Consider the following 25,401-nt stretch of genomic DNA (forward strand, 5'->3'; position numbering starts at 1 on the left):
AATATTTAAACTGTTATTTCTACTACGGAAAATATCGATAGAAGTAACCACATAAACAAAATTATCCTTGGGGTCCTCACGAATTTGTAGGACTGTATAAATATCCTGACCAAAATGTTCTAAAAATCTGACTACACAGTCGCTGGGCCAGGACTCGGGGACAGTGTGACTGCAGAGTTCTCGGTGCAGGAGAGGAAGGATCAGGGCAAAGTCCCAGGTACTGGCTGCGGTTCTCAAGGTCTCAGCGTCTCAGAGTCAAAGGCCTTGTTTGGGGAGGGAACTGTCCGTGTTGGGGGATCCCTAGTCTCCTCGAGTTTCACTTTCTCTTCGCAAACTGTGTTGTGCCTTTCTGCCCAGACACTCGTGTCGCGGCCCTAGTTCTCACTCCCATTGGGTGTCTGGTTTCTAGAAGCCAATCAGCGGCCCCGCGGTTCCCGGTTTTAAAGTCTCCACCTGTATCCCCCCACACCCTCACCCTCCGGCAGGACTCAGTTTCTCCCCAGACCCCGAGGATACGAGGATACGGGTCATGGGGCCGGGAACCCTCCTCCTGCTGCTCTCGGGGGCCCTGGTCCTGACCGAGACCTGGGCCGGTGAGTGCGACCTCGGGAGGGAACGACCTTTGCGGGAAGGGGCGAGGGGACTGCCCGGGGTTTGTGGAGGGGGCAGGACCCCCAGGGAAGGAGCCACCCCGCCGCCCTCGCCCAGACGCGTCCTCGCCCGCCTGGTCCCGTCCTGCCCCTCCCCCGCTTCCCGCCCCCTTTTCTCTCCCCCAAGAAGTCCCGGTCCTTCTCCGACCTTTTCCGTCTCACGTGCTCCTAGTCTCCTCCCCACTCCCGGGCCCATCACCTCTGACCCGGGACCCGCGCCGGGAGGAACGTCGGGCGGGATCTCACCCCTCCCCGCCCCCAGGCTCCCACTCCCTGAGCTATTTCGGCACCTGCGTGTCCCGGCCCGGCCTCGGGGAGCCGCGTTTCATTGCCGTCGGCTACGTGGACGACACGCAGTTCGCGCGGTTCGACAGCGACGCCCCGAATCCGAGAATGGAGCCGCGGGCGCCGTGGATGGAGCAGGAGGGGCCGGAATTTTGGGAGGAGATGACGCGAGATGCCAAGAAAGCTCAACAGAGATTGCGATCAGGCTTGAACACCATGCGCGGTTTCTACAACGAGAGCGAGGCCGGTGAGCGACGCGGGCCCGGGTCCAGGTCACGACCCCCATCCCCAGGGACCGGCTGGGGTCACCCCGAATCCCTGGTCGAGGGTCACCCCGACACTGCGGGACCCTCACCGCCCCCTGATTCGGGAGGAGGCGGGGGCGGGGCGGGGGGGGGCTTGACCCGGTTTCACTTTTAGTTTGGGTTTAATCACCGCGGGTGGTCGGGGCGGGTCAGTGTCTCACACCTCCCAGTGGGTGTTTGGCTGCGACGTGGGGCCGGACGGGCGCCTCCTCCGCGGGATCTGGCAGAACGCCTATGACGGTGCGGACTACATCTCCCTGAACGAAGACCTGCGCTCCTGGACCGCGGCGGACATGGCGGCTCAGATCACCAAACGCAAGTGGGAAATCTCCGGTGAGGCAGAGTTCCAGCGGAACTACCTGGAGGTCAAGTGCGTGCAGTCACTTGGAGACCGAAAAGGACACGCCGCTGCGGGCAGGTATGAGGGGCACCGGGCCTCCCTGATCTCCTCAGGCTGGAGCCGGCTTTCCACGAGGAGAGGAAAATGGGGTCCTTCTGGAAACACCGCCCCAACTTCTTGTCTAGATAGGGGGGAATCCCCCCAGGTTTTCATATTCTGTACAAGACAGTGACACACCAGTGGCCCCATTTCTCTGAAAGATAGTTAACCCATCCCTGAAATAACTGGTCAGCGGTGCCCTTTGACCCTGACTGCCATCTTGTGAATCATGAGTTTCTCTCTCAAGGCCTGTTCTCACCCTGAGACCATCTTAGGAGGCCAGACTCTAGCTTTTCTGAGACATTCAGCCTCCTCCCAAATCAGGACCGTTACTCTGTATTTTCCCCTTACATGGAGTCTCCTACCTTGGCACTCACCCTGACTCCAGAACTTTCCAAGGATTAGGAGTTTTTCTGAATCTTGGAGTCCAGGCTGGTGTCCAGTGTTTGTGCTGCTTCTTTTCAAACCCATTATCTCGTCCATTCTCAGCATGGTCACGTGGTACTGCTTCAGTGGCCCATGGAATGTGAATTTTCTGATTCTTCAGACCCTCCAAAGACACATGTGGCCCATCACCCCGTCTCTGACCGTGAGGTCACCCTGAGGTGCTGGGCCCTGGGCTTCTACCCTGAGGAGATCTCACTGACGTGGCAGCGTGATGGGGAGGACCAGACTCAGGACATGGAGGCTGTGGAGACCAGGCCTTCAGGGGATGGAACCTTCCAGAAGTGGGCGGCCCTGGTGGTGCCTTCTGGAGAGGAGCAGAGATACACGTGCCGTGTGCAGCACGAGGGGCTTCAGGAGCCCCTCACCCTGAGATGGGGTAAGGAGGGGGTTGGAATGGAGCTTCCTCTCAGATAAAGCAGGAGCCCTTCTGGACATGAATGGCAAGGTCAGGACTGAAGCCTGAAGTCTGGGCTCCTTCCCTTTCTTCCACAGAACCTCCTCAGCCCTCCATCCCCATCATGGGCATCATTGTTGGCCTGCTTCTCCTCATGGTCACTGGAGCTGTGGTGACTGGAGCTGTGATTTGGTGGAAAAAACACTCAGGTAGGGAAAGGAGGGAGGGATCTGAGTTTTCTTGTCTCACTGGGCAGGTTTCTGGCCCAGGTGGAAGTTTGCCTGCCTTGTTGCTGTAAAGTACCCTCCACACACATGTGGAATCTGAGCTGATGTTAAGACTGACCCTTTCCTAAAGTACATGTGAAAATGAAAGACAAATTTTTCCTCTTTGTAATTCCAGCTGGGGGCCTGTTTCTCAGGATTTGAAGGTCAGGAGGGAATGTCCCTGCTGAGGACAGACCTCCAGGAGGGCAGCTGGTCCAGTCCCCTCACATCTCCTTCTTGAGCTTCTCCTGGATTTTTGGTCACAGTTCTGAAAAGTTCTTTGTCGTCCAGGACTAGGGAGTTCTAGGATCTCTGACTCGGTCTCTCCCTGGTCGCTCACATGATACTTTCTTCTCACAGGTGAAATAGGAGGGGGCTACACCCAGGCTGCAAGTAAGTATGGAGGGTGTGATTCCTCAGACCTTTGTGAGGGTGCGACAGGAGGCCATGCGGGACTCGCCCTTCTCAATGTGCCATCTCTAGTTTCTCTCCTGTGGGTTCTGACCACGTCCTGGTTTTGTTCTCCTCCAGGCAATGACGGTGTCTAGGGCTCTGATGTGTCTCTCACGGTTCCTATAGGTGAGACTCTGGGGCGTCTAGATTGGGAGAGGAGTTGGGGCAGAGGGGACATACTTGGTGGCGGGGGTCTCTGAGTGGGACATGTGAGCGTGTGGGGGGCTGTGGAGAATGTCAGCCCTTACATGACCTACCTGAACTGGTTCCTGATTCTTTTCTCTATAGTGTGAGAGCGCTGCCTTGTGGGGACTGAGTGATACTTGGTCCCACTTTGTGACATCAGATCCCAGGACTCTTCTTTCTGCAGCTGCTTGTGAATGTGTCTGTGCTCCAAGTAGCATAAGGTGAGGAGCTGGGGAGACTGCAGACCACTTCCAATCCAAACTCCTGGATTTAAAGAGCGGTGCCTAATAGTCACAGCAGGAGGAATATACGACCTGTCCGCCTTTTCTGAAGAGAAAATACCATTGTGTGTAGAGTGCAGACAGTCGGTGTGGGAGGGAGGGTGATGCGCTCTGGTGGGGAAGCACAGGCAGCACTGATGTCAGTGTGAGGGGATGTTGTGCTGTAGCTGTGCGAGAGTCAAGTGGCCTGAGTCCACATTAATGAAGATAGAATACAGAGGCTTCTACCCTGATCATTCCTTCATCTGGTATTTGTTGTGTGCCTGATAGATGATGCTCTATTTTTGCATCTGTGAAACCTCAGTGAACTAACAACAGATACACTTCGGTGGCCTTGTGCAGTGTGTTCTGGAGAGATGGGGCAAAGTGAGCCTAATAAGTGAGGGAAGTGTCTGCCAATAAGCGTGTGGGTCCAGGGAATGTGGCTGTTTTACTAGGGTGGTCAGTGTGGGCCTCGTGGAGGAGATGATATTTGAGTAAAGATGTGAAGGACATGAAAGAATGTCCACAAGCATGTCTGGGGGGAGTGCCCTCCAGGCAGGGGAGCCTCCAGTGCAAATGCAGGAGGGCAGGAGAGTGTGTGTGTTCAAGGAAGAGCCAGGAGGCAGATGTGGCTGGAGGAGTGAGGAACTGTGATGAGATCCAGTGTCTGGCCAGATCATGTGGGCCTCCAGCATATTAGAAGGTGTCTGATGTCTGTGAAACATTTGGACTCATAAGATGGTTTGAATAGAAGGTGACCTGGTGTGACTGCTCGCTAGAAGCGTCAGTTTAACTGCTGAGCAGAATCAGGAGGTGAAGGGTGAGCGATGCAGTGGTGGAGCCTGTAGGATTAGTGCGGTCTCCAGGGTGGGGATGCTGGTGCTCCCCTGGACCCTCATTAGATCTAGACAGTCGGGAGTAGAGCCTGAGAATCTGAATTTGTAATAAGGTTGGGGCTGATGCTGCTGGTCTTCAGATCACACCTTTAGTAGCAAGAACGAACATAGACCAGGATTCCCACATGCTGTGTATCAGCCTCACACACAGAGGTTGTTAAAGAAGCAATCCCTTGGTCTTGTCCTAATACTCTGAGAAGGGGCTTCTGGGGAGAGGCTGAGCATTTCATAAAAAGCCCCACAAGCAATTCTGATGATCAGCCAATTTGGGAAGCCATGAGGTTTATGAGAGCGAGTGGCCAGAGAGGAGCCTTAAATCCACATTTAAAAGCATTTTTTTTCTTCAGAAAGAAAAGGGAATTTATTTTGACAATTATGAGGTGTGATGTTGAGAAATAATGTAGTTCTTATTCCACCTGAAGACTTAGGCAGTGGTTCACAGTTCAATGTAATGAAATCTTTGCTCTCTGAAACTATTCTCCAGGTTGAGTTCTCCTCACTCATTCTTGGAGCTAACAATGGGATCCAAATTAAGTTAGACATACAGTACTATATATATATGGCTCCCCGGGAACAGGATTCACCGTGTCCAGTCCAGGCCAGATCCCACAAAGGCAGTTTCGCCCCTGCTGGGGCACAGTGTCCCTGTTCACACAGTGAGCCCCTCATGCTGGGCGTGGACCCTGTGCTGAGGACGGCCATCACTGAGGCTCCTGACAACTGGAGGTGGTGTGACTGCCACTCTTGACACCCTTGTCAGGTGCATCCTGCATAGTTCCAGCTTCTCTGTGTCAGTGTCCTGAGTAGAGTCTGGCATGTGGTCACCTGAGTGGTGGGACCTCAGCATCATGCTGTGCACTCTGGCAAGAATATTTGGGAAAGTGGATTTTCTTCTTTAATGGAGAAAGGTGGTCTCTGCCTCCTACCAAGACTCTTTCAGTGTGGAATTCTCCTAATCTGGAAATGCTCCTTATGAGGTGAGGGGGTGAGATGGATGGATAAGAATGTCAAATTTCAATTGTTATAGCAAAGATCTGGAACTGGAACTTGACCTGGTACATTGCAGGCACTCAGGTTTGGCTGAAAGAATAAGTGACTAATAAATGCCATCCAGGCTAGAGAAATGCTTCCTTACCTGTTTGTTTTGTTTTCATTGGAGTGTAATTGATGTACAATGCTGTGTCACTTTCTGCTGTACAAGACAGTGAATCAGCTCTAAATATATTCAGTCTTTTTTAGGTTCTTTCCCCATATATGCGATTAGAGAGTGCTGGGTAGTGTTCCCTGTGCTATGCAGTATCTACAGCACTTTAAAGTGCTGCCCAGATGGTGGTGGAGGGAGATCCTAGGAGGATGGCTCTGTTCCCGATGCAGAGGAATCCAGACCAGGTGGGAGCACGTCAGCAGGGTCCAGGATGACATTTCCAAAAAAGGAAAAACTGATGGAATATCCAAAGTATCCCCACTTCTTGAAAAAGTCATGCAAACAGAGCAATCATTAGAGCTGAATTCATGATTCATGAGAGCTTCATAGAACATAATCAGCACGCACAAAGCCTCAAGAGGCTCTTTAGTTCTTCACTTTCTGCCATTAAAGTGGTATCATCTCCATATCTGAGGTTGTTGATATTTATTTCTCCTGGCAATCTTGATTCCCGCATGTGATTCATCCAGCCTGGCATTTTGCCTGATGTATTCAGCATATAAGTTAAATAAGCAGGGTGACAGTGAACAGCGTTATTATACTCCTTTCCCAATTTTAAGCCAGTCCGTAATTCCATGTCTGGTTCTACCTGTTGCTTCTTGACCTGCATACAGGTTCTCGGTAGACAAGTAAGATGGTCTGATATTCCCATCTCTTTAAGACTATTCCACAGTTTGTTGTGATCCACACAATCCAAGCCTTTAGCATAGTCAGTGAAGCAGAAGTGGGTGTTTTTCTGGAATTCCGTTGCTTTCTCTGTGATCCAACAAATGCTGGCAGTTTGACCTCTGGTTCCTCTGCCTTTTCTAAACCCAGCTTGTGCATCTGGAAGTTCTCAGTTCACATACTGCTGACACCTAGCTTGAAGAATTTTGAGCCTAATTTTGCTAGCATGTGAAATGAACACAATTGTATGATAGTTTAAACATTCTTTGGCATTGCCCTTCTTAGGGATCAGAATGAAAACTGACCTTTTCCAGGCCTTTGGTTCTCTTCACTTCCTCATATGTAGAAAAGCATTAAATCCTTTCACGGTGAGATCAGCTCCTTGTAACTAGCAGAAAACCTTTGGAAGATAAGTATTTGATTGCGCTGAACTCCCCCCTTCACCAAAATCATATACACTGACCTTCCCTCCCTATCGCTTTAGAGCTGTTTCTCAGAGCTATTTGAGGTGCTGTCTCCCAGGCTGCAGTCCTCATTTTGCCCTAAGTAAAACTTAACTCACAAGTCTTAAGTTGAGCATCTTTTTAGTTGACAAGTGTACTAGTCAGGGAAAAGAAAAAGCTGAATGAACTAAGTATGATCCATATATAAATAAAGTGGGAACTGAAGGGATGGGAAGAGTGAGAGAAAGCCGTGACCATGAACTATTGCATCAGCCTCTGTGTTATGCGACAGACAGTGGCTGTGACAGAAAAATCAAGCAGCAGTTCCAACAAGCACCGGGTTTAGAGATTTGGAAAGAAAAGCGAAAAGAATCAGCTAAAAATCATTCAAAGTGGTCACCAAAGGGAAAGCAGAAATTGAGAAGAATCAGGATTATAAGAGTCTGTATCATGAGAAATCAAGCACAGATATTTGACTTCTTAATTTACAGACAGTTGTGCCTTTGATTAAACTATCACACAAGAAAATGATTGAGGATGAAAGTTTTGCTTAATGAAAGCTGAGTACAACAAATGGCACGTGAAAGTTTACTAAAATGCAAGAATACTCGAAACATGCATGCAAACTGCGTGAATGAGGTTAACCTTGAATCAAACCATGCAAGAATATATCATCCCATTCGGATAAACAGATTTGGAATGAGTTCTCTATTCCCATTACCTTACTGTGTATCGTGTGCACCAGACAGGGAGGGGACAGGCCCTGCCTAGGAGAACCCTTCACCACCGTCTTGCTTCCAGTCAGGTCCTGCTGCAGAAAGTGCTCCTGTCCCCCGTCTCGGGTCTGTGGGAGGTGCCCCTTAGAACACGCGTGCCACAGATGCTTTACCTGGGTGGGGCTAAGGTTGTCCTGACCAAGGAGAGCACCGCTCACCTGTGTGCCCCCAGACCAGAAGTCAGGAAGAACTGTGGGTCCAATGGAGAAGCCTCACCTCCCGTCTGCCCTGTGGAAATCAGTCTGAGCTGATGGAGGGAGATGCTGCTGCTTGATTGATGCCTCCACATTCTGGGCTCCTTTACCCTCTCAGTTCAGGACACTCACCCCAACAGTCCCGGCACCCTCGAAACAGACTGACCCCGAGTCCTAATCAGAAGCCCCCAAACCCTGTCCGGTCCCCTCCCCCGACATCGCGCTTCAGCTCTGCTTCATCACATGCGGGTGACAACTGTTCAGGGGAGTTTGCCCCCAGGGTCAGGCACTGAACACTGGCCCCAGGTGTCCCACTGCATTATCCCCTGGCCCTTTATGCTGAGCCTGCCAGAGGGAGAGAGGTGGGGGATTATTAGAGCCTCCTCAAGGCTGAGAGAAAACTCTCCTTTTACTCAGAAATCTTACACACTGTCCCTTCCCAGCACACGAAACAAAATGCAATCCAGATGTGTATATTTAAAGAGCAGTTACAACTTTTAATATGAAATTATACAGATGTTGCAGGCATGAAGTAACATATATGCAGAAATCTGCTCATAGTCATCTCAGGAGAAGCCACAGTAAGGAAACCGGCAGAAAAAGCTTATTGGTAATAATTTATTGTCCATGTGCTCTATTATAATTAAAAAGCAAAAGCAATATTAGTTACTAGTGTGGTACTCTTGCCTGGAAAATCCCATGGACAGAAGATCCTGGTAGGCTGCAGACCATGGGGTCGCTAAGAGTCAGAAACGACTGAACGACTTCACTTTCACTTTTCATTTTCATGTATTGGAGAAGGAAATGGCAACCCACTCCAGTGTTCTTTCCTGGAGAATCCCAGGGATGGGGGAGCCTGATGGGCTGCCGTCTGTGGGGTCGCACAGAGTTGGACACGACTGAAGCGGCTTAGCAGCAGCAGCAGCAGTGTGGTACAGCTGCAATCACCTCAAATATATTACTGGTTTTAATCATCCTAACCATAACTGGAAATAAACACTAGTTTTCTCATTTCATAGATGAAGAATTGGAGACTTGAAGAAGGAATGTGTTACACTCTAAATCAACTACCTTCAAAAATAATAATAATAAAAAATACATCTATATGGAATCTAGAAAAATGGTACTGATGAACTATTTACAGAGCAGGAGTAGAGACACAGACGCGGAGAATGGACTTGTGAGGGAAGGAGAGGGTGGGACGAACTGAGAGCAGCACTGAAACATATCTATTATCATGTGTAAAAAGATGCTGGGATAGACAGATACGGAATGAGTCCTCTATTCCCATTACCTTACTGTGCACCAGGCAGGGAGGGGACAGGACCTGACTACCTACTCAACCTGGTGCTCAGCGACCTAGAGGGGTGGGATGGGGGAGGTGGCAGGGAAGGAGGGAGGAGATAAATGTATACTTATGGCTGATTCACAGTGCTGCATGGCAGAAACTGATACATTATAATGCTAGTATTCTCCAGTTAAAAATAAAAGTAATTTTAAAATAATAAGATAAATAACAGAACACACAACAAAGAAAAAGTGCTATTAAGACCAGAACTAGGAACTGAATTCAGGCCTCCTGGCTGCAGATTCCAAGCTTCCCCTGTTAGACTGATGGAGCCGGAGTCTGACACAAGGACTGAAATTCTGGGTGTGTGAGGCCATTATGATCAGTTGGTTCCGTCTGGAATTGATCCAGGTCTTGTAGGCTAATAGGCTCTGGGGAAAAAGAAAAACCAATAAATCACTGACCAAGTGGTTGCAGAATATTGCTCTTTATTCCCTCAGAGATTCTCCTTCAGTTGCTTCAAAGTCAGATTCTGCCTTCCTCTGAGGGAAGACACACCTGTTCTTTCTTTGCCTTTTTCTCAGCTCTTGCTGAACTCCTCCCCTGACTCCATCAACATCATCACCTGTCCCTGCTGCCACCACCCTCCACGACAGGGACAGAAGTCGCAGGACACAAGGACAAGATCCGGAGTGAAAACCCAAGGCCTTTCCGCCTTGAACCCAGATCCATTCTCTAATGCAACGTGAGGCTCCCTCAGAGACAGGACCCAGCCCCATGTTCCTCTAGCCCGGGAGTGGTCACATGCACACCTCCTTTCTCTCCTCAGTTCTCGGCCTCCTCACCCGCACAAGCACCTGCTCCACCACTCGGCTCCACCTCAACCCTGACCTCCACCTCCTGCAGCCCCCCTCCCCGTCACCCCCAGCCCTGAGCCAGCAGCTCCAAACTAGAAAGGCCATCCAGAGGCCCGGGGACAGCAGCCCCGTCTAGAAACACTGGACTACCACAGACTGTCCCCCTGACCGCCCTGGAGCACCCCTGGCCTTGCCCCAACCCTCACTCTCGGCCCAGGCTCCTAGGCTGCACTTGGCCCTTGCTGCACCTTCCTGGGAATCCCAGCTCCACTCCAAGTGCTGGGCTGGGCTGAGGCAGAGCAGGCCCTCCTGCCTTGCTCAGCCAGGGAGTCAACCAGGACTCGCCCTCACTACCTGCAGGGGATCTGCTTTTCAATGTGGATTGGGCTTCTTGAAAATTTCCCCAGAATGAGGCCCCCTCTGCACTCTGGGACTGCCATCCCACCCGCCACCTCCCAGCGGGAGCGCCCCATTTGAATTCCTGTTTCATTCAATATGCGTGGAAATCCTATTAAGGTTTGTCACCTGAAATCATAAACAATTTTAGTGCACACTAAAAACTTCAAAAGTGATTTTGAGAAATTAGCACATGATTTTCACGGTTTTCCCAGCAAATGCCCCAATACATACAAGACAACCATTTCTGCCCCAGAGGCACCAGAACTGATGTTCCCCAGATAAGAGCAGGAGGAACTGCAGATCTGCTGGGTCCCTGCTCTGGGTGCTACACGGACAGAGTCTGCTGCTGTGAGAACTAACCACCCTGTGTGCCCAGGCCGAAGGCCAACTGATGAGGGAATTAGTTTTGGGGATAAGAAACCACGCCCCCAACAAGGCACCTGACACAGAAGAGGCGGCCTCGACAGAAGGAGCCGAGTCTCTGCCAACTTTTCACTGTCCCACGCTCTGCCTTTGCTCTTTGCCACACACAAAGCTCTGCTTCTCTTTTCCTCTCCCCTCAACCCACTTGATTATGGGGAAGTAGTCACAGAGCCCATTCCTTCCTCCAAATCTACAAGGCAGTGACCGCCATGAGGAAGGGAAATGACTCGGGGGGGCAGGATGAGGCCACAAAGCGCAGACCCAGTGCCCTGCCCTAAAGAGTATCCCAAGGGGCTAGATAGGAAAAACCTGGAGACAGGGTGAAATAAGTGACCCCAATTGCCTGGGGACTGACTGGCCTCCTCTCCTCAAATGGTCAAGGGATATCTACTAGTCCTCCATATTACGGGGAAGGAGAGCCCAGCTAGCATGGGGGCACTTGATGGGAACTTGAGAAAGGTGCAGGCTGGGGGTGATCCGGAAGAAACTGAACTCAGAAGCTAGTTCATGGAGGAGGAATTTGAGAGGTTGCAAGACATCTCTAAGTGGGGCCTGGCAAGGGGACATCACAGGCAGGGCTCTGACCATCCACTGACCCCTAGTTTGAGCCTTAGGATTCTTTCACTTGGATTCTTAATAATGACTGAAAACCCAGGGGGGAGAAATGCAGACAGGCACTTAAATCATCACCTTTCCTCTGAATTCCTCTTCAGTTTTTCCGCCTCCTCACCAGGTACAGACGCTTTACTGAAGGTTCTCTCTGATTCCCGGATCACCTAGACCCTCCCAACCAGCACAGAATCCAACACATGCTCCCCAGACCGGCCCCGGTGAGCCTGACAGAAAACAAAGAGAGCTCAGAACAGGGCAGGGGGCTGAAATCCTCGTCGCTGCCGAATCTCACGCAGAGCGCCCCTGCCCAGATTTCTCACCTGGCCTCCCTGTAGCTGATGCTGTCTTCCTCTTCTTAATATAACATTAGACACAAAATCCGATGATAAAAACAACAACAGGAATGCTCACGATCCACCATGATATCTGGTGCACCAGGGTCTTTCCTGGAAAAGGACCTTATTATATACAACCCGGGCACCCCAGAGCCACAACCTGCTCTCCTCTCCCTGACCCTGGCCTCTAACCCTCCCAGGGTCACAACCGCCTCCAGGCCCACCCCAGTCTCACCCAAGGGTGAGAGGTGTGCACTGTGATTTCCGCTGTGTTCCACAATGCACTTGACTGGCTGCTCCCCTCCTTGGGGAATTTTTATGGTTTCCCAGGTGAAGTAGGTCCCGTTCCCATCAGGCAGGACACCCCCAGACTCCTGGGCGTCCTGGCTCAGGGGTTCCTCGTCCCGAAACCAGACCACTGAGATATTCCGGGGAAAGAAGCCAAAAGCCTTGCCTGTGAGGTGGACCATGCCCTCCGAGTCCTGGCTGCGGGTCACATTCACAGCTGGGGGCACTGTGGGGAGAAAGCACAGAGCCAGTGAGGCCTGTGGCCAAGCCCTGCTCCCTCGAAGGAAGACGGAGCGCACAGGGCTGCTCCTCCTCACTGTCCACCTCAGGCTGAGCCCTCATCCCCCCAGGCCTGCTCCAAGTTCTGCACCCTGGGGCTCAAGTCCTCTGGCAGAGAAGCGGAGGGGTGGCATGGGCCTCACTCTCTTGGGTCCACTGTTGATGCTGGGGAGGGGGCTGTGAAGGGTGGGCTCCTGGGGATTAGAGGGAATTTTCTGGATCAGGCAGGCTGGGAGCTAGAGGCCACCCCTATCTAAGGGCCTCCTCTGCTGCCTGACACCCACCTCCCCTCGTACAGTTTCTGTCAGAGGACCTGCTGCTCCCCTGGATGACTGTCACAGGGACAGTTCATTTCCCCCCAACCCAACCATCTTTCTACAGTGGATTTAACAGAACAGGAAAGAAACCCCAAGACACCGTGCCAACAGAGCACATACGCACCCAGAGGACAGGGAGGGTCTCCGTGGGCAAGTCGGGATGGGAGGCTTTAGGAACAGGGGCAGAGAAAGGGCCTGGCCCAGCGTCAGTACCTGTCCTCTCCATGAAGCCCGTCCAGGACTCCAGGTAGCCCCGCAGTCTCCCACAAAGTTCTCCCTGCACGTGGGCCTGGTAATGCTTGCTTAGAAAGCCGTCTGTGTCCCAAGACTTCACCACTTCCACGGCCAAGGTCTGAGCCGAGGACTGGGGCAGGGCACATCCATGGGCCTCCGGGGAACAGGAGAGGAGGAGCTCCCCGTTGAAGTGGAGAAGCCGGAAGCCCCAGGGGTGGCTGTCTTCATGGATCTTGCAGCCCACAGTCTCCTGGAGGGAATGGAAGCCTGCCCCATCCCCACCCCCATCAGTGACTCCTCTGGTGCCCAGGGCCTCTGTCCTCCCACCCAAGTGAGAAAGTCCAGATAGAGGGCTCTCCCTGGTCCCCTCCATGTCTTCCCTGTGCTGCTGAACTCACAGAGGCCACTTCCTCACCCCCACCCCCAAATTCATAGGAAAGAGGCCCATGCTCTGGGCTGCAGACCTTCCGGGAAAATGGCCCACAGCACTCTTGCCCCCTCTGCACTCTCACCTCCTTTCTCCTTCTGCAGTGACAAGATCTCTGCTAGGAGTTTTCCAAGCTCCTTCCAGGTCTCGTTCAAGTCCTTGGACTCTGTCTCCCACGTCTCTGCTTCCAGCTTTTCAGCCCACCGTCCCCAGGGCTCTGCCCTGCCTTTTTTGTGATCATAGTGCAGGAAGGTCTGATGATCCAAGTATCCCTCAGCAAAACACCCGGACTGCACAAAGCCATCCCGGGAGAGCACTTTGATGCTGTAAGAAAGACTGTGGGATCCTGGGGAAGGAGGAACCACAGATGAAACTGCTTTCTGGAGACAACTGCACATCAGATGTTTAACAGACAAGTTCTGTGTCCTGACCTGCTCCAGGTGCTGAGGATGCAGAACATGCATGTGTACAAGGGACCAGAATGAGGAGTTCCATACGGGAAAATGGGAAAGAGAAGGAGGGAGAGGGGACTCGAGGAGTGGACGGAGAGGGTGATGGACACACGTGTAGGATAAGTGCCAGGGCAGGGAGGCACCGGCTCCCTAAGTGTCGAGGCAGGAGGGCAAGGGGAGAGGCAGGAAGAGCAGGGTGAGGGGAGGTGGAGTCAGAGGGAGGGAAGGGCAGTGTCAGACCCAGGACCAGAGGGATCCCTGGTCAGAGGGGGGCCAGGTGAGATGGAGACCAAGGGCTGCCGCTCCTGGTGCAGGCTCATCATGGACAAGGCGGGCTCCAGGGAGGGTGAGGCAGGAGGCAGAGGGGCCTGAGGGGCTGGGCTGTGGCCCCAAGAGAGATGAAGGTGGGCCAGTAACCTGGGGGAGCTGAAGGAGTGGGTCTGGGCTCAGAGTGCAAAGAGGCATGGTGAGGCCCTGGGTGGGGAGGTGGCTGCACCTGCCAGTGTCCCCTGGGAGAGGAGTCAGTGCCGTGCGCACGGGGGTCATGGAGAATTAAGATGTCGGAGTGGCAAGAGAGGACGGAACTGAGAGCCAAGGTGCACACTGGGAAGCACCTACCCTCCCACCTACACTGGGAGGGGCTGGAGGGGTGAGGTCACACCTCCTCAGAGGATTCGGGTCAGGCAGCCAGTAAGCATGGGGTGAGCCTGGGAGAAGACTCCCTGTAGGAAAGGCCTGCTGACCAAGTGGCATAAACAAGGATTTCAGATACAAGATTGAGATAGTGAGAGCCCACTGGGGTCGTGGAACCAAAGAGAGGGTGATGAAGGCTAAGGAGGTGGGCAGTGGACCAAGGGCAGTATTCCTACTGTGGGGGAAGGGAAGGGACTGCAGAGGAGATGTGGTAAGGGCCTGGGATTGAGGGGCAAGGGATGAGCATGGCTCAGGGCTGACCCCCCCCCCCACCCTTGGGTTAAGGTAAAGACAAAAGAGGAGAGATGCCCTGGGTGAGGGAGGGTGAGAGTGAGGTGGAGATTCTGGGCACCATGGGGCCTGTGATTGATGAAAACTTGGTGAGGGCCCAAGGCACTCGGACAAGGGTGGGAGCAGGGTAAGGGGCCATGGGGGCAGCTGCAGAGGGACCAGGGCTCGTGGAGTCCAGCACCTTTGCCCTGGAGAGTGGAGGAATCCAGAGGGTGAGGTTCAGGATGCAGGAGTGGGGGAGGGGCCGTGTTGGGGGAAAGGTCCCCCTTGGACGAGGGCCAAGAGCAGGTGCCTGCACGGGGTGGAGGTAGGAGGGTGGGTGTCAAGTTGGGGACAGTCCTCCCCCAGGGGCTGGGCACTGTGCTCAAGGCCCAGGGATCATTGGCAGGAGAGCTCCCCCTGGTGATGCAAATAGGGCAGTGTGGAGGGGTGCAGGGGAAAACTCATGGTAAAAGTCATCCCAAGAAAAGTAAGGTTAGTGAAAGCTGAGGGGAGGTAGGAGCCTTGCAGGTGACCAGTCCTCGCAGGAAAAGACCCATGAGGGGAGCGGAGGAGGGACCTGTAGTGGGAAAAGGGATGAGGGTGGAGACGCCCTAGGAAGTGATCAGAGAGCGGTAGAGAGGAGGGGGCAGCAGGGAGGGGAGGGGAGGGGGCTGCAAGGAGCGGGGACAGCAAATCCTGAGGGGGCTCCAGGGCTAGCAAGGGAGGAGGTAAGGAGAGATTCAGTCGTGGGACCACAAGAACAGCGGAAAATTAGAGTTCACGTTAGTGGGGGAGGGGGAAATAAGGGGGGAGGGGAGGGGAGACCACGGAAATCGCAGGAAGAATCCTTTGGTCCCAAAGCCCTCAGACCTAACCTTGGTCAGTGATTCAGGAGCCGCCACAGTGCCCATAGCAGTAGGAACAGTGTGGATCGAGCTTGCCCCTTCCCAGAGGCCCTGGTCACTAGAAAAAGGGCCCCAACTCTCGGGGCTGAGGACCCCCGAGCGCCGCCAACCTGGAAACTCCTTGTTTCCGGTGGCCAGAAGTGAGAAGAGACGGCAGAGCTAAGAATAGGAGAGGACAGCTTTCAGGGGCATAAGAGGGCGCCCCATAGACGGCAAAGAAGTGATCGCCTGAGTCTGGGAGGACCTGGAAGAAAAGCCATTCAAGAGAGCAACGGGGCGGGACGGGGGCAGGCAGGGAGCAGCGTGGGGACCAGGCTGCCTCGTCAATCAGGAGACTCTGAGAACTCAGGCATGTGATGAGGACACCGGGGAGGGCAGGTGGGGCAGGGAGAGCAGAGGCTAGGAACTGGAAAGAGACTGAAACGCGGGATGCAGGGCTCGCCACACGACGTGTGAAGTTCCCGGCCGCCCCTGGACCTTACACCTCCCCGCCCCCCACCTTCCTCCCACCACCCCAACTCCTCTATTCGCTCAACCCCACCCGCAATTGAGACGGTCCCCGCGACGCTCGCCGAATCCCATCGAATATTAACCACCCGGACCCCTGAAACCACCCCGGGCTCCGTCCGGACCGAGACTTCAAAGAACCCCACTCACCGGCGGCGTTACCCAGGGACACTAAAAAGGCAGCGACGGCTAGAAACTGCCAGACACGAGAGAGCCCCATGGCCCAGATCTTGTCTCCTGCCAGAGGCTCCGGGACCGAAGGAAAGCTGGCGGACCCGAGGAACCGCGGCGGAGAACTGAGCGGTGGTGAAGTCGCGCCAGCAAATCCATTCACCGGGTGGGGCCTTAGCCCTGGCCCCGCTCCCTGCCCGCCCCCGGCCCCGCCCCGGCCGCCCCCGGCCCCGCCCCGGCTCCGGCCCCGCCCCCGGTCCCTCTGCTTGGTTAGCCCGTCAGTTTCTGCTCCTCAGTTCAGTTCAGTCGTGTCCGACTCTTTTCCACTCCGTGAACTGCAGCACACCAGTCTTCCCTGTCCATCACCAACTCCCAGAGTCCACCCAAACTCATGTCCATTGAGTCGGTGATGCCACCCAACCCTCTCATCCCCTATAGTCCCCTTCTCCTCCTGCCCTCAATCTTTCCCAGCATCAGGGTCTTTTCCAGTGAGTCAGCACTTTACATCAGGAGGTCAAAGTATTGGAGTTTCAGCTTCAACTTCAGTCCTTCCAATGAACACCCAGGACTTATCTCCTTTAGGATGGACTGGTTGGATCTCCTTGCAGTCCAAGGGACTCTCAAGAGTCTTCTCCAACACCACAGTTCAAAAGCATCAATTGGTTGATGCTCAGCTTTCTTCACAGTTCAACTCTCACAAACATACATGACTACTGGAAAAATCATAGCCTTGACTCTTCAGACCTTTGTTGGCAAAATAATGTCTCTGCTTTTTAATATGCTGTCTAGGTTGGTCATAACTTTCCTTCCAAGGAGTAAGCGTCTTTAATTTCTTGGCTGCAGTCACCATCTGCAGTGATTTAAAATGCCTGAAGGCTAGAAAAGCCAGGGAGGTGAGGCGGAGGGTGAGCTTGAGAGACATCTCAACGTTTCCGGCCTTTGGGGGCTCTTCCTTTAGACACAATTTCTCTTCCAATCCAACCCACCTCCACCTCCCTCCACCTCGCACAGCAGAGTTACTGGCAAAAGTCTACTGAGACCAGCCAGGGTCTTCCCCAGTGGTCCAGTGGTTAAGAATCCACCTGCCAGAACAGGGGACACGGGTTCCATACCTGGTCTGGGAAGATCCCACATGCCTCGGGGCAACTAAGCCGGCCCACAGCAACAACTCAACCCTTGAGCCGCAACCACTGAAGCCAGAACGCCCTAGAACTCCTGCTCCACAGCGAAAGTCACCTTAAACGAGAAGCCCGTTCAGCCCAACTGGAGAGTAGCCCTCACCCTCTGCAAGGAAAGAAAGCTCAGCCAAGCAAGGAACAGACGAATTGCCACAAGGAAGAATCACTGCAGCTGAGAAAACAAACACAAAGTCTACTGAGACCAGATTTGTAGATTTCAGCAACTCTGCCTCTCAGAAGTCACTACTCCAGATGAATGACCAAATCCTTCTCTCTCTTCTTTCTTTTAAAAATTTATCTTTAATCGGAGGACACCTGCTTTACAGTGGTTGGTTTCTGCTGTACAACAACATGAATCAGCCATAAATATACATATATCCCCTCCCTCTAATCTCCTTCTCCTCCTCCGACTGACTGCTATGTGTCTTCTGGTGGCCTCAGCCTATCAGTATCTGCATTCTCCCTAGGAGACTTTTGGTTCAGCCCCTGGGGAATCACAGGTTTAGTGAGATGACTCCCCATGATCCACTCCAACACCAGCCTCTCCAGATTCCCTTTTCAAGCTGCCTCAGTATGTCTGCACCTCTGGGCCCATCCTCCCCTCAAACCCAACAGGTCTACAAGCAAAGTCCACACACCAGCCTCTCCTAGTTCTCTTTAAGCATCACCAGCTTGGTCCCTTCTGATCCCCTTTCCCCTGCCTCTCATGGACTCACAGGCAGCTCCTCCAACCCCTTTTCAATCCCACAGCAGCTACCTTAGTCCAAGCTTTCATCTACCTCAGCCTAGAGAACTGCAAAGGCTTCCTAAACACAGGTCTGTCCCCAGTTATAACCATAATGCCCCCAAGCAATCCACAGCTGCCCCACCTGCAGAATTAACACAGAGTGTGTCTACTCCATCTTAAGTGGAAGCTGCCACAACCAGCTAGGTGGCACCATTTTCCACTTCTCTGTGACATCAGGATGCCACTGCTTACACATCACTCTCCTATGGGTTACTCTCCTCTGCCTTCCAGCCCATCAGAACAACAGATCCTAAAAGAGCATCCCAATTAGATGGTGGTAAGGGTGGCAAAACCTTGGGATTATACTAAAAACTACCTGTTTGCTTTTTTTTTTACCCTTTTATTTTTTTTTCTTTCTTTAACTGTTTGCTTTAAAAGGGTGAATTAAGTGATATATGAACTATATTTCAAAAATAACAATAATACCATCCTGATAGTCTTCTTTTACTGAAAGCTGTGCTTTATCCCCAAAGCACATCTTTTGGTCTTTGGAATATGTACACCATGGTCCTCAAACTTGACTGCTTATAGAACCACCTGGAGAGTTTTTACTTCCATATCTCTAGGCCATGGCCAAAACCAATTGAATCCCTTGGGTTGGACCTAGGCTTCCTATCCTTTAAAGCCCCCTCAGTGATTCCAGTTTTAGAATAATTGGTCTCGCCCTTGTTGAAACCTCCCTGATGGAACAAAGTGTGCCCTGCCTTGAACCCCATCTGACCATTTTATACATCCCCCCCCAGTAGACAATGAGTCACTTTGGGATCAGGAACTGTGTTCATTTCATGTTTGTGTCCCTGCAAATGCTTTTAAGAAGTTGTACTCTGCCTCTCATTACTAACCATTCCACTAAGATCCTTTATGCAATACTTTTGCTGTGGACCCAAATGTCATGCCTGAGAAAGTTTTAACATTTCTTAGATTTCACATCATTTTTGTTATTTACTTTGACCATCATAATTTATTTAGCAGGTCAGAGATTGGGTCCTGTCCCATCCCAGAGAGATTCTTTTTCACAGCTAAAGCTCACAAGTGAAAGTGGACCCCCCCCCACACCGAGTAGTAGAATGGAGGGAGTTTGCCTGCCAATGCAGGGAACATGGGTTCCATCCTTGGTCTGGGAAGATTCCACATGCCCGGGAGCAACGGAGCCCCTGTACCACAACTGGGCTTCCCTGGTGGCTCAGACAGTAAAGTGGCTGCTGTAACGCAGGAGACCTGGGTTTGATCCCTGGGTTGGGAAGATCCCCTAAAGAAGGAAATGCCAACCCACTCCAGTACTCTTGCCTGGAAAATTCCATGGATGGAGGAGCCTGGTAGGCTACAGTCCATGGGGTCCCAAAGAGTCGGACAGGACTGAGCAACTTCACTGGTTCACCACAACTACTGAACCCCCCCCTCCCAGCTCTAGACCGGCTTATGGCAACTAGAGAAGCCCCCCGTGCAGCAACAAAGACTCAGGGCAACCAAAAAGAAAGAAAGAAAGGAGTCGGGAAGGTATAGAGAGGCAGATGGAAGCCAGCTCTCCTGACAGCTCGACAAGCCCTTTCCCCCAAGTCAGTCTTCTTTCCAAGACTTGCTGGGTGTGGCTGCTCCAGCAAACTGGTTCACTTAGGTGAACCCTCTCCCTCTCCCCACAAAGACTTTTCATACTATCGTTAACATGCTACGTTTGTTTTCCAGAATTTCGGGATGACTGTAATGAGAGATAAAGCCAACTACTCTCTGTGGGAAGTAAGACTTCAGATTTGGGGGCTCGCCTGGCTTTAGCCGTGGCTGCCTCCTTCCGCATCACACGTCGCAGCTAGTCCGCTGTACCAAGTGCTTTTCCTCCGCCCACCCGGCCCTCCAGACTCCCCTGCTTTGCTCTATAAACTACTTTTCCTCCATTCTTCCTTTTGTACCCCTGGACTCACCGGCACACGGGCCTCTTTCTCTCCGCTGACCTCTGGGACCACTACAGGGTCGGGAAAGGAAACCGAAAACTATCTGAGTGTTGGGAGTTTACATAATCCAGGGCGGAGCTCGGTGAACCCTCAGTGGATCACCCCTCCCCTCCAACTCTGGCTTAAAGGGAAGAAACGCTGTTCGTGGGTTTAGAAAAAAAAGGAGAATGAAGGAATTTATGGGCAGGTTGGGAGAGGAGCGAGCTGCATTTAGGTTTCTGGTTCTCAAACTGCTCAGCAATTAACATCTGCGGGCTGTGAAAACGCAGATCTGCCCGGGTCCGCGGAAATTCCCAGTCGTAGGTCCGAAGGGAGATCCCGGAACCTGACTTATTTCAAGCACCCTCTGGGTCGATTCTGAATCGGGAGGTACTTTTCCGAGCCCCCGAGCCCACGGGGCCGCTCTTGAATTCTAGGATCCAAGTACATTCCCTACCGCCTCGCGTCCCCTCTGGAAGGAAAGCGCCCGCCGCGGAGCTGGCCTTCGAATCCCGTCCACCCACCCCAGAGGAAAGCAAAAACTGAGGATCCAGGAAAACATACACACTAGACCTAGTGTGACTTTCTTCAAAGACCAGGGTGACTTCCGGAAATGATACAATAGCTGCAGAGCCTTGCAGATGCTGCCAAAATGCCACAGTGAGCTCTGACTTGGGCTTTGGTCCTGGACCAGTCCCAGATGAGAGACATGTGATTCAAAATGGGGATAAACTGTAAAGGTAAGAGTGGAAAGGGAAGGAGGGAAGGGGGAAAGGCTTGAGGAAAGAAAAAGATAAGAGAAAGGGAGAAAAAAGCTACAGAGGAGATGAATTTTTAACAGTGTAATTTTATGATTTCTAACATATTTATTCTTTATCTAGGTCTGTCTTTTATTCAAAGTTTGCCATAACTGTTTGATCTCTCTCTAAATGCATAAGTAGACGGCTGTTTTTTTACTGCCTAACCACTGGGGAGTAAATTGCCCAGTCTCTCCCTCCAGATGTGCCAGGCATAGCTCTCAGCAAAAAGACCAGGTGTCTTGTTTCTTTAGTTTACCTAACCAAAAGACTCATTCCAAAGAGATTTCTATTTTAAAAATCAACTTTGAAGGTATGTACTTTACATAAAACACCTATTGGAAACATATAGCTGGTTGAGTTTTGGCAGTTTACATGCCCATGTCACCATCACCACGATGAAGATGTAGAACTATTGTTGTTTAGTCGCTAAGCTGTGTGCAGCTCTTTTCCACTCCGTGGACGGTAGCCTGTCAGGTTCCTCTGTTCATGAGATTTTCCACACAAGGATACTGGAGTGGGTTACCATTTCCTTCTCCAGGGGATCTTCCCAAATCATGGATTGAACCTGGGTCTCCTGCATTGGTGAGTGGGTTCTTCACCACTGAACCAGCAGGGAAGTCCCAGAGCCACCTAGGGTGGATGTCAAATTCCCTCAAAGAAATATCATTAAGAGAAAATCTTTGTGATACTTTAAGCCCACACAAATGGTTGAACAGAACCAACACCAGAAAACCAAAATCCTAGTTCAGATGAGATCTCTGAAGCTGGCTGTAATTCTTTGTGGGACGTGTTAGGTAGAAAGGATAACTCTATTTAGGGCTATAGCTCAGTAGCCCCTACATCCTGGCAGCCTCAGAAAGGACCCTGGATCTTCAGCTGCCCACAGTGAGGTCATTGCTGGGGCGAAAGTAGAATCTCCTTGAATTCCTGAGGATTTTACATTTACTCAGTGACATTGTGGATGTTGATGTCATCTTTGAATATTTTGAAATTAATTTGCTTTGACTCTAAATAAGAACCGGAAACAGGAAGCCAGAAAGTGACCTTGAACCATCGCCCCACCCATGACTCATGCACTAATCCTAAGAGATTTTGAGCCAATGAAATCCATGGTTAGATAAACAGTAAATTCTCCTTTTCAACACGTTTCAGATATCCCAGCTTGCCTAGTAACATTCTAACTTGAACCCCAGACTTAACATTTAAAATTTATATTTTGTTGGCAATGATTTTGATTTTGATTTAAAAAATGTTTATTTATTTTTGGCTGTGCTGGGTCTTTGTTGCTGCCTGGGCTTTTCTCTAGTTGTGGTGAATGGGGGCTCCTTTCTAGTGGCAGGGCACAAGCCTCTCATTGCTGTAGATTTCCTTGCTGCAGAGCACAGGTTCTATGGCACACGGGCTTCAATATTTGCTGGCACCTGAGCTCAGTAATTGAGGTTCCTAGGCTCTAGAGCACAGGCTCAATAGATGTGGTGCATGGGCCTGTTTCCCTGCGGCAAGTGGGATCTTCCCAGATCCGAGATCAAACCTGTGTCTCCTGCATTGGAAGGCTGATTCCTTACCACTGAGCCACCAGGGAAGCCCTGATTTTTACATAATTCCTGTATTTTACAATGAGTTTGTTGCAGTGAGCTGTTGCAGCCTGGCAGAGCAGAGACCAGAACCTGTCCCGTGACTCAAGGATACAGCAAATTGTGCCCTCTTGATTGTCCTAGTTAGCATGCCAAATGGCGGGACATGCTCTCTGCTCCCCTTCACTGCCTACCCCTGTGTCTGTCCCCATGGAAACAAAACAAGATGTTCCTGATCAACTGTAGAGCCTTAACTTGACTCTTGATGGTGTGCTAATCAAACTCCCCAGTATAGCTATTCCCTAATGATCTGCTGTGACTTCTGCGAATAAAAGTACAGGCTGAAAGGAGCCATTTTGTCTTCCTGCCATGGAGAGCAAGGCCCCCTGACTCTCCCGCTTGCCAAATTAAACGTGTCTGTCTTTTCATTATGCGCTCGCCCCATGTCAGGTCTTTCTCACCCTCTGTGCTGGCCGGGGCAGTAAGCCATCTGAAATTACCTGTAAAATTAAGTGAATAGATGTGTAGTTCTTCACAGGCTTTCTGCTAACATCGTCTTTAAAATGTATCAACACTGAAATCCAGTCATTCTCACAGCTCTACTGCTTCCATCCGAGAACCATGCTCTGCTCAGTAGTAAGAGGCTAGTCTTCCAGGTGGGCTCCCAGCCCTGCTATTACCCACATAACAGAAGGCAAGATCCTTTTCCTTTTGTTTTTATTTTTCAAGGAATGGCACCTTCCTTTCTATTTATTTATTTGGCCGCACCGGCTCTTTCTTACCACTTATGGGATCTTTCACAGCGGGAGGGCTTCTCTGTAGCTGTGGCTGCAGGCTCAGTAGTTGCGGCCTGTGGGCTTAGTTGCTCCCGGCCACGTGGGATCTTAATTTCCTGACCAGGGAGAGTTTCCTGCATTGGAAGGCAGGTTTTTAACTACTGGACTGCTAGGGAATGGTCTTTTAAACTGACCTTTTAAAAGACGACATGATCTTTTAAGCTGTGAATTAGAGCATGTCCTCACCACCACACCCCAAAGAACACTGCAGTGTCTACCCTCCTTAGAATGAACTCCCAGCCCCTCACCACTGCCTACAAGCCCCTCATGACAGGGCCCCTCTGGCCACCCTAGCCTCAGTCCACCACTCTCAGCCCAGCTCCTTCGTCTACGCACACGGGCCTCTAACACCGCTCGGTCCTGCCCAGGGCTCCTGGCCCGGCTGTGACGCCCCAAATGCACCCCTTCTCTAGAAACTCACCTGGTTGGCTCCCCTCTTCCATTCAGGTCTCTGTCCAGTGGCCCAAGGTCAAGGCCTCAGAAGTGTGGTGTCTAACAAACCCTGAATTATTGGCCCTGCCATCGCCACTACCAATCTTCTAGCCCAGCCATAGTTTTCTCCAGAGCAATTATCAGTGATATCAGAATATTTGTTTTTGTCATCTGTATCATTGAAATATATATTCTTTAAAATAAGAACCTTGGGGCTTCCGTGATGGTCCAGTAGATAAGAATCCATTTGCCGATGCAGAGGACATGGGTTTCATCCCTGGCCCGGGAAGATTCCTCAGGCAGTGGAGCAACTGAGCCATGTGCCACAGCCACTGAGCCTGAGTGCTGCAGCTACCGAAGCCTGTGCACCTGGAGCCTGTGCTCGCAGCAAGAGAAGCCCCTACTTGCTGCCACTAGAGAAAGTCTGCCTTCAGCAACAAAGACCCAGCACAACTATCAATAAATGTATGCTGGGCTTAGGTGCTCAGTTGTGTCCCACTCTTTGTGACCCCATGGACTGTAGCCAGCTAGGCTCCTCCGTCCATGGGGATTCTCCAGGCAAGAATACTAGAGTGGGTTGCCATGCCCTCCTCCAGGGGATCTTCCAAACCCAGCAATCAAACCCAGGTTTCCTGCATTGCTGTTAGTATAGGCATATATAGTAGCCTGCCTCAGGGAACCCTGTCCTCCTCCTCCTGACCCTTAGACTAAAGTGCCTTTGTTTACATCACAGGGAGATAACCTGAGCCTGCCCATCTGTGGAGGGACTGTGACATTCTTGGGTTCTTTGTGTGCGAAATGGCACCACTTGTCTGATGCTTACTCGTGTGGCTCAGAAGTTCAGGAGGGGCAGGGGGCGGGTGCAGAGGGGGCGCATCTTTGTTTATTGATATGGCAGGAGACATTCCATTTCATACCACCTCTGAAATAGCTGTAAGGAAGCAAAACTAACAACGCCCCCTGCCTAAGGCTCTAAGAGGTATTTGCAAGAATTAAGTAGTCTTTTTATTTTGTTTCCTCACAGCCCCTCATCTCTGATCCATAAAGGAACCTGGCATCCAGGCCTCAACAAGATGGTTATTTAGAGACATTAGTCTGCCATCTTCTTGGTCAGTCGGCTCTCCAAATAAAGTCGGATTCCTTGCCTTAACACCTTGTCTCTTGGATTTATTGGCCTGTTGTGTGGTGAGCAGAGAGAGCTTGGACTCAGTTACAGTAGTACACACTGGAAAATATAGGGTAGGTTCAAGCCAAACAGTACAGTAAGAAAGATTTGAGACAGGCCAAGAGGGGCAGGCTGACCAGGGAAGGGTAAATTTTGGTAAAGATAGAATTCAGAAAGAGATGGAAAATATAGGGTATGGGAGAGATGCCTCAGAGAAGAAAGAGCTGAGCAAGTTGGACCAATACAGGGCATGCCATGCACAGTACGTCAGGGTGAGCAAGCGTAATCTGTCAGGGTGAACTAACATGACAGGTGGGGTACAGCAGAGAAGATTGAAAAAGAAAAATCTGTATACTGCTGAGAAGGACGGAGTATAA

At 51.5% G+C, this 25,401-nt stretch overlaps 3 protein-coding genes and 1 long non-coding RNA gene across 12 annotated transcripts in view; 2 read left to right on the forward strand and 2 right to left on the reverse strand.

Moving 5' to 3' along the window:
* Window positions 1-436: 436 nt before the first annotated feature.
* LOC101104866 (BOLA class I histocompatibility antigen, alpha chain BL3-6) lies at window positions 437-3,454 on the forward strand. Its single transcript, XM_027958905.3, is given in 8 exon segments — window positions 437-593; window positions 913-1,182; window positions 1,394-1,619; window positions 1,621-1,658; window positions 2,227-2,502; window positions 2,619-2,729; window positions 3,147-3,179; window positions 3,318-3,454. Coding segments are annotated over 8 exon segments (1,140 nt in total). The 5' UTR covers window positions 437-529; the 3' UTR covers window positions 3,440-3,454.
* A 4,885-nt stretch (window positions 3,455-8,339) lies between these two features.
* On the reverse strand, window positions 8,340-20,272 carry LOC114109639 (MHC class I polypeptide-related sequence B-like). Of its 9 annotated transcripts, none has more exons than XM_060403302.1 (6): window positions 16,307-20,272; window positions 13,412-13,672; window positions 12,879-13,166; window positions 12,236-12,295; window positions 11,767-11,892; window positions 8,340-9,586 (listed from the first exon to the last, which is right to left on the reverse strand). In XM_060403302.1, the coding sequence occupies exons 1-5, from the start codon at window positions 16,374-16,376 to the stop codon at window positions 11,813-11,815; spliced, it is 759 nt and encodes a 252-aa protein (XP_060259285.1). In that variant the 5' UTR covers window positions 16,377-20,272; the 3' UTR covers window positions 8,340-9,586; window positions 11,767-11,812. The 9 variants fall into 9 exon arrangements, 8 of the variants coding, with proteins under 8 accessions (XP_060259285.1, XP_060259284.1, XP_060259283.1 ...); XM_060403301.1 differs by having other exon boundaries at window positions 8,340-11,670; XM_060403300.1 differs by having other exon boundaries at window positions 8,340-11,892.
* LOC101105860 (MHC class I polypeptide-related sequence B) overlaps window positions 8,340-25,401 on the reverse strand; it is a 94,155-nt gene continuing 77,093 nt past the window's right edge. Inside the window, exon 5 of the mRNA XM_060403296.1 lies at window positions 8,340-11,766. Within this exon, the coding sequence (XP_060259279.1) occupies window positions 11,735-11,766 (32 nt within the window). The 3' untranslated portion in view covers window positions 8,340-11,734. The remainder of the gene's footprint in view (window positions 11,767-25,401) is intronic.
* LOC114109648 (uncharacterized) lies at window positions 20,363-25,009 on the forward strand. Its single transcript, XR_003586261.3, has 2 exons — window positions 20,363-20,957; window positions 24,884-25,009. It is a non-coding gene; the product is annotated as an uncharacterized LOC114109648 (long non-coding RNA).

The sequence above is a fragment of the Ovis aries genome, chromosome 20, assembly GCF_016772045.2.
Source record: "Ovis aries strain OAR_USU_Benz2616 breed Rambouillet chromosome 20, ARS-UI_Ramb_v3.0, whole genome shotgun sequence".
In the NCBI taxonomy this organism is placed as follows: Eukaryota; Metazoa; Chordata; class Mammalia; order Artiodactyla; family Bovidae; genus Ovis; species Ovis aries.

Excerpts from the sequence above, each read along its gene's own strand:
- LOC114109639 (XM_027958898.3), bottom strand. The coding sequence starts at position 13,790 with ATGCATGTTCTGCATCCTCAGCACCTGGAGCAGGTCAGGACACAGAAC. Across the intron at positions 13,167-13,411 it reads ACTGCAGAAGGAGAAAGGAG|GCTTCCATTCCCTCCAGGAG; the intron begins GTGAGAGTGCAG and ends GGGATGGGGCAG. Across the intron at positions 12,296-12,878 it reads GGGCTTCATGGAGAGGACAG|TGCCCCCAGCTGTGAATGTG; the intron begins GTACTGACGCTG and ends TTCTCCCCACAG.